The sequence below is a fragment of the Otolemur garnettii genome, unplaced genomic scaffold, assembly GCF_000181295.1.
Source record: "Otolemur garnettii isolate 467f Iridium unplaced genomic scaffold, OtoGar3 scaffold00249, whole genome shotgun sequence".
Taxonomy (NCBI): domain Eukaryota; kingdom Metazoa; phylum Chordata; class Mammalia; order Primates; family Galagidae; genus Otolemur; species Otolemur garnettii.
Genome location: NW_003852644.1, coordinates 1,016,652 through 1,023,875, shown reverse-complemented (window position 1 = coordinate 1,023,875; position 7,224 = coordinate 1,016,652). Strand labels below are relative to the sequence as shown.

The following is a 7,224-nucleotide window of genomic DNA, read 5'->3' as shown; positions in this document are numbered from 1 at the left end:
CCTTCTAGTATCAACATTCTCAAAAATAAAAACATAATTTTTGAAATTAATAACATAAGAAATAGACTTAACAGAAGAATTGACTCAGCTGAAGAGCTGGAAGATAAGGCTGAGGAATTTGTGCAGCTAATTCATTCAACATCTACCTGTTGAGCGCTCACTGTACACCAGACTCTGTGTTTTGAGGGAACACAGCAGTGACCACAAAGAGCAAAATTCACTCTTCATGGAACATCATTCAGAAAACTCTCACAATGAAGCAGGACAGGATAACAATGTGGAAGGGTGAAAGCAAAGTTTGAAAGCCTGGTGAGGTCTAGAAGTGCAGAGATATCTGTCTGGGAAAGGGCATTCTGGAAGGGAGAATGGAAAGAATCAAGTAAAGACAGTACTTTGCAAGATAGTGTAGGATTCTAAAAACTGAAACCAGACTAAAAATCCTCATGAAAGACAGGGAACAGGGGTCAAGGATTGAACTACACTCCCTGGGTGTCAATGTGCCAATAATGAAGTTCCTAGGAATCAATTGTAGACTTTGTCCTACTTACTATTCAGATGTTTTTTGTTTTGTTTTTGCCAGGGCTGGGTTTGAACCCACCACCTCTGGCATATGGGGCTGGTGCCCTACCCCTTTGAGCCACAGGTGCCACCCCTTACTATTCAGATGTTAATAGTAAGAATCCGTGCCTAATGCATTGTACAGACCTTGTACTTGGCTTGTGTGACTCGACTCAAGGCCAAATGAAAGGGCATGGAGACACTGAGTGGCTATAGATGAAGGAGCAAAGAAGAGTCACTTGGAAGGGATGGATTGGGTCTCGTGAAATGGGAGGCCCCTGAAAACCTTTCTGGTCACCAATGCGCTTGGATGATGAACCTCGTAAAGTCAACTGAACCCACTGGGAAGAATCTACGAGCCATGAGCAACTTGCTGCTGAGGCCCAATGCACCAACTAATAATGGCTGCCACTGGACAAGACCTCGGGCAAGACCAGAGTAGTTCCCTCTTGAAGTAAACCATGAACTCATGAAAGCTCTTGAACTCTTGGTGAGTGCAGCCAAGAAAGGCCTACTTTTGTATAGGAGGACAAATTTGAGAAGCAATGGTTTGAAAATGGGAAGATGAAAGCTGAGAGAAGAGTTGAGTCTATAAAACTAATAGGGGCACCCTGAGTGTTTGCCTGAAACTTGACAGCGATAGCCTAGAGCCAACAGAGCAGAAAAATATACACAGCACATACACTCAGGGAAATACTACCCTCAGTCTGACAGTGTAAAAGGATATCTGAGCCTTCTTTTTTTTTTTTTTTTTTGAGACAGAGCCTCAAGCTGTCCCCCCTGGGTAGAGTGCTGTGGCATCACAGCTCACAGCAACCTCTAATTCCTGGGCTCAAGTGAGTCTCCTGCCTCAGCCTCCCGAGTAGCTGGGACCACAGGTGACCGCCACAGTGCCCGGCTGTTTTTTGGTTGCAGCTGTCATTGTTATTTGTCGGGCCTGGGCTGGATTCAAACCCACCACCTTAGGTGTATGTGGCTGGCGCCTTAGTCACTTGAGCGACAGGCACCAAGCCAGATACCCAAGCCTTCTGCTGAAGGCCAGATGGAGCTCGGGCTGGGGGTGGGGCACATGCTGAGCCTTTCCCCAGTCATCTTTCTGAAGGCTCATTAACCACCTCCCACAGATGTTCCGTGGGCTCCTCACTGGAGACATAATTCCAGGTGGGAGCCATCACTGGCTTCTTCCAGGATAAACAGTATTTTGAGTTTGATCTGCCAATGGCATTACTTACCTGCCTGTTCATAAAGACGTAGATAATGGGGTTGTAGATAGTGGCACTTTTGGCAAAGTAGGCTGGCAGAGCAGCCACCAGAGGGTGGAAGGCATAGCCAGGGTGGGAAGCAGCAAAGCATGCAAAAAAGGCATAGGGTCCCCAGCAGACACAGTACGCAAGGACCATCACCACCACCATGCGTGTCACCTCCTTCTCAGCCTTCTGGGTAGACTCAGATTCTTTCTGCTGCTTTGCCACCTGAGAAATATAGAGACAGTGAGTAGGGCACTGAGTCAGGGAGGCAGCGATAGGCTGGTAACCCAGGAATAGGGAGTTGTGAGGAGAAGGAGACTCCTCCCCCAGCTACACCAACCCTGGCGGCCAACAGCCAGCTTCCACCCTGAGTCACAGTACGACCTGTCTCCAGCACACCCATGCTCTTCCAGGGCATTTCTTTTGGGCTTTGAGGCAGCAAGCAGCTGGACCCAAAGTAAGATGACCACCAGAGCCTTCCATGCTCTGTCTTTAGCCCAGTAGGAGTTTGGGTGCCTCTCTTGTGCTCAGCTTTGGAGGCCCAAATTGATCACTGGGTGAAGAATGAAGCACTAACAAGATGGAGTGGGGAGCAGTTGGTGTTTCTTTAGCTAAACCAGTGGCTGGTTGCCTGCCCAATAGCAATGCTAGAGCAATAAAGACTTCTGGGCTTGCTTTCTATTTTTCTTTTTGTTTGTCTTTTTAGAGAAAGGGTCTGGTTCTGTCACCTAGGCTAGAGTGCAGTGGCTCAATCATAACTCACTGTAGCCTTGAACTCCTGGGCTTAAGCCATCCTCTTGCCTCAGCCTCCTGAGTAGCTGGGACTACAGGCACGTGGCACCACACACAGCGATATATATATATATATATATATATAGAGAGAGAGAGAGAGAGAGAGATATATACTTTTTTGTTTTTTTGTAGAGTGCCGTGGCATCACAGCTCACAACCTCCAACTCCTGGGCTTAAGCGATTCTCTTGCCTCAGCCTCCCAAGTAGCTGGGACCACAGGTGCCTGCCACAACGCCTGGCTATTTTTTGGTTGTAGTTGTCATTGTTGTTTGGCAGGCCTGGGCTGGATTTGAACCCACCAGCTCTGGTGTATGTGGCTGGCACTTTAGCTGCTTGAGCTACAGGCACCAAGCCATAGTTTTATATTTTTTTGTAGAGATGGGATCTCTCTATGTTGCCCAGGCTGGTCTCAAACTCCTGGCCTCTGCCTCCTGCCTTGGCCTCCTAAAGTGCTGGGATTACTGGCATGAGCCACTGGCCCTGGCTCTTTTAGGCTTTCTGGACCAGGCTCTGCCAGTCTATGGACTAAAACCTACTCCTGGACTCATTGTGAGGCATAAATACTCCTCCCAAGGGAAGCTGAGAGCAGCTGTCTCTGGGAGGGAGGGAAGAGGCAAATGGCCTCGGGGGCTGGGGGGAGGAGAAGCCACAGAGGCCAGACACTGACTACATGGGCAAGGGACTGATGGCAGGCAGCTGAGTAGAGATGAAAGAGGGACTGTAAAGGCTGGAATCCTGGGAAGGCCGAGACTGCAGGGCTGGGGGCCACATGCTGGAGCTTGGAAGCCCATGCAGATCCACTGTGGGCAGAGGTAGCACCAAGTTGGCAAGGTACCACCCATGCCAGGAGGGCTCCTGCCAGTTAACAAATGGCACATCTGGATCATGCTGATCATAGGGGCATTGACTGACAAAGGGTGACTCCTCTGCACAATGGGAAAACAGAGCTTGCAGGTCTCCAGGCCCCAAGGTCCCTCCCTCTGGGCTTCAGTGGTGGCCCAGCCTGTGGACAGGGGATGAGCATGGCACCAATGGCTGTGGACAGGATTGGCTTCCCAGGGCAGAATGCTAGACACAGGAAACTGGGGAGTGGAGCTGAGGGAAAACTGCATACTGCAGTTCAGTCCCTGGTCTTCCCCAACAGCCCCGTGAAAGGGACAGTATGCTCCAGTGAGAACCTTCCTTTTTTTTTTTTTTTTGAGACCAAGCCTCAAGCTGTCCCCCTGGGTAGAGTGCCGTGGCATCACAGCTCACAGTAACCTCCAACTCCTGGGCTCAAGCGAGTCTCCTCCCAAGTAGCTGGGACCACAGGTGCCCGCCACAACATCCAGCTATTTTTTGTTGAAGCCATCATTGTTGTTTGGCGAGCCTGGGATGGATTCGAACCCGCCACCTTAGGTGTATGTGGCTGGCGCCTTAGCCTCTTGAGCCACAGGCACCAAGCCACGACCTTCCATTTTTTAAAAAAATTTCTTTATTTGGTTTTTTGAGACAGAGTCTCAGTCTGTGCCCTGGGTAGAAAGCCCTGGTGTCATAGCTCACAGCAACCTCAAACTCTTGGGCTCAAGCGATTCACTTGTCTCAGCCTCTTAAGTAGCTGGGACTACAAGCACCTGCACAATGCCCAGCTATTTTTAGAGATGGGGTTCTCGTTCTTGCTTAGGCTGGTCTGGAACTCAGGCAATCTACCTGGCAATCTACTGCTGGGATTACAGACGTGAGCCATCACGCCTAGCCCAGTGGCAGCCTTTTAAAAACACCTTTTGAGATGCGGGTCTCATCTCCTAATCTGCCCACTCCCCTCTGCTCCATGGGAGAGGCTGGCATTTCCACCACAAGAGAGCTGTCTAGGGGCAGGGAAAGGGTATGGCTCTGCTCCCTTATTTGGCTCCTCCAGGAAGAGAGTGAGCACTGCCTTCCCACCCCATAGGGCTGAGAACAAGGGAGCCTGGTCTGAGACCGCAGCCAGAATGAAGAACGAACGGCCTGATTATTTTTTTGAGACAGAGTCTCATTTTGTCACCCTCAGTAGAGTGCTATGGCATCATAGCTCACAGCAACATCCAACTATTGGGCTCAAGCTATTCTCTTGCCTCAGCCTCCTGAGTGGCTGGGACTACAGGCACCCCCCCACAATGCCCAGCTATTTTTTAGCGATGGGATCTCGCTCTTGCTCAGGCTAGTCTCAAACCTGTGAGATCAGGGTAATCCCCTCCGCCTCAACCTCCCAGAGTGCTAGGATTACAGGCATGAGCCACCTCATCTTGCCTTGGAATGGCCTGATTCATGTCACTGGATCTTAATATTTTCTTAGAGGGGTAGAATCTTCTTATCTGAGGATTAGAAAAAAAAGTTTAGGAGTCTCAGTGAACTCATTTCGGGGGCAGAACAGCTTGGAGGAGAGAGGATGATTCTCTGGCTTTGCCTGGATGTCCTGCCACTGGGGGGTGAGGCTCAGGCCTGTGGGGCTTACCGCACGGATGGCCAGCCACACTTGCAGGTAGCAGAGCATGATGATACTCAGCGGGATGACACAGCATGTGACCATGAGCACCATCATATAAGACTGCACTCCAGGGTACGAGCTGCCGCTGAACACATCGGGGCCACAAGATGTCTTCAGGCCATGGGGCCAGTACCTGGAGAGAGGACCCAGTGCCAGTTCTAAAGTGGGTGGCTGCAGACTTGGGTTAGGTTTTAAAATTGAGGTGAAATTCACATCACATTAGATCAATTTTTTTTTTTAATTGCAGTTTTTGGCCGGGGCCAGGTTTGAACCTACCACCTCCAGTATATGGGGCTGGCACTGTACTCCTTCAGCTACAGGCGCTGCCCCCAGATCAACTCTTTTGAAGTAAATGATTCAGCAGCATTTAGTCCATCTACTACCAGAACATTTTTATCACCCCAAAAGAAAAACTCTTGGGTAGGATTTTGGTAACTCCTGTCTGCATTTAGGTCTCACGCGTGCCTCTTGTCCTGACATTTTTTTTTCTTTTTTTTGAGGGTAAAGTGCTATGACGTCACAGCTCACAGAAACCTCCAACTACTGGGCTTAGGCAATTCTCTTGCCTCAGCCTCCCGAAGTAGGTGGGACTACAGGTGCGTTGCACCCTCAGTACATGGGGCCGACTCCCTACTCACTGAGCCAAAGGCCCTTGCCCTGACTTCCCCTTCTAAGAATAGCTATGAAGACCTGAATCTCTCTTCTGATTGTAATTAAAGGGGTAGCTCACCAGGCGGCCACAGGAATTGGACGACTGAGAGGGTTAAACCCTGCCCAAATAGGGTGGACCCACCTAAATACCCTCCATTCCTTAGCCAGGGGTCTGACCAAAGAAAGGTAAATGGGTCAATCCCCTACCCTACCCCACCAGATGTCCCACCTAGGAAAGGTAAATGGGCTAACCCACATGCTTACAACAGATGTCCAATCCAGGAAAGGGACTCTACAGACCCCCACCTTCCTGACCTTTAACTCTTACCCCCCATTCGCCATTATCCAAGTGTGGCTTTCTTCCCCGTTGGAAATATTACCCCACTTGCACTCAGGTGGAATGAAACCATTTTAATTGCACAAACCGGGCCTCTGTTTTTCTTTCCTCTGGTGCTTCGGAATAATCTTTCATCTTTGGCTCCATAGCCTTTAATTTGGTCCTGAAACCCGGGATGAGGAGAAGCCCCTTTGGGAAGCCAAAGTATACCCCATTGGACTCAGCTAAATGGACTCTTCTGGTGAAATGAAAGAAAATGGGAAACCTCTTGGACTTTCTCCTCCCTCCTATATTTTCCCTTTAATCTCATTTCTTTTCCTACCTCCAGTCACAGACTTCCCTTGTTTGCTTCTAAGCTGCCTTTTACCTCCAGTGTCACACATTCCCCCTTCTTCACCTCTAAACTGTCTTTTGACTAATCTTAAGCCTCTAAAGCTCTATCCTGACCTTAAACCAAAACGTCACATTTTTCTTCTGTAATACTGCTTGGCCTTCATACAAGCTTGCAGTGGCTTCAACATGGCACCTTCTATCTCTCAATTCTCACTGATCTCAATAATTACTGTCAAAAGTTAGGCAAATGGTTGGAGATCCCTTATATCCAGGGATTTCTATATTCCAAAACATTCCTTCCCTGTGTTCGTCCTGTGAACTCTCTCAGATTCTCCAGCTTCTCCTGATACCCTTCTACAGCTCCTACTGCTCCTTTCCAACTCCCTCCTACAATCCCTCCATTCTCTCAATCAAAACACCCAGGAAGTTTCTGTGTGGGATACCTCTCTTCTAATCCCCATGTCCTTATCTTTCCCTTAAACAATACCCCATCCCACCACCACACACCTGCCCTCTGCCCCACATGGTAGAAAAAAAATGACAGAATTTCCCCCATGGCCCTTAAATCTCCCAGCAAGATCTCTTTGATCTGGCCATCAAGGTGTGGCAGTGCCTCTCAGAGCTCCAGTATTGGCTTCTGCCATTAAGCAAAACCAGCTACTTCTTTTTTTTGAGACGGAGCCTCAAGCTATCCCCCAGGGGAGAGTGCCATGGCCTCACAGCTCACAGCAACCTCCAACTCCTGGGCTCAAGCGAGTCTCCTGCCTCAGCCTCCCAAGTAGCTGGGACTACAGGCGCCC

The 7,224-nt window shown here is 49.4% G+C and overlaps 1 protein-coding gene across 1 annotated transcript in view; it reads right to left on the bottom strand.

Moving 5' to 3' along the window:
- LOC100952907 (long-wave-sensitive opsin 1) overlaps positions 1-7,224 on the bottom strand; it is a 20,949-nt gene that overhangs the window by 1,512 nt on the left and 12,213 nt on the right. Inside the window, exons 4-5 of the mRNA XM_003802556.1 lie at positions 5,071-5,236; positions 1,791-2,030 (exon numbers count right to left, since the gene is read on the bottom strand). Coding sequence (XP_003802604.1) covers positions 1,791-2,030; positions 5,071-5,236 — 406 coding nt within the window. The remainder of the gene's footprint in view (positions 1-1,790; positions 2,031-5,070; positions 5,237-7,224) is intronic.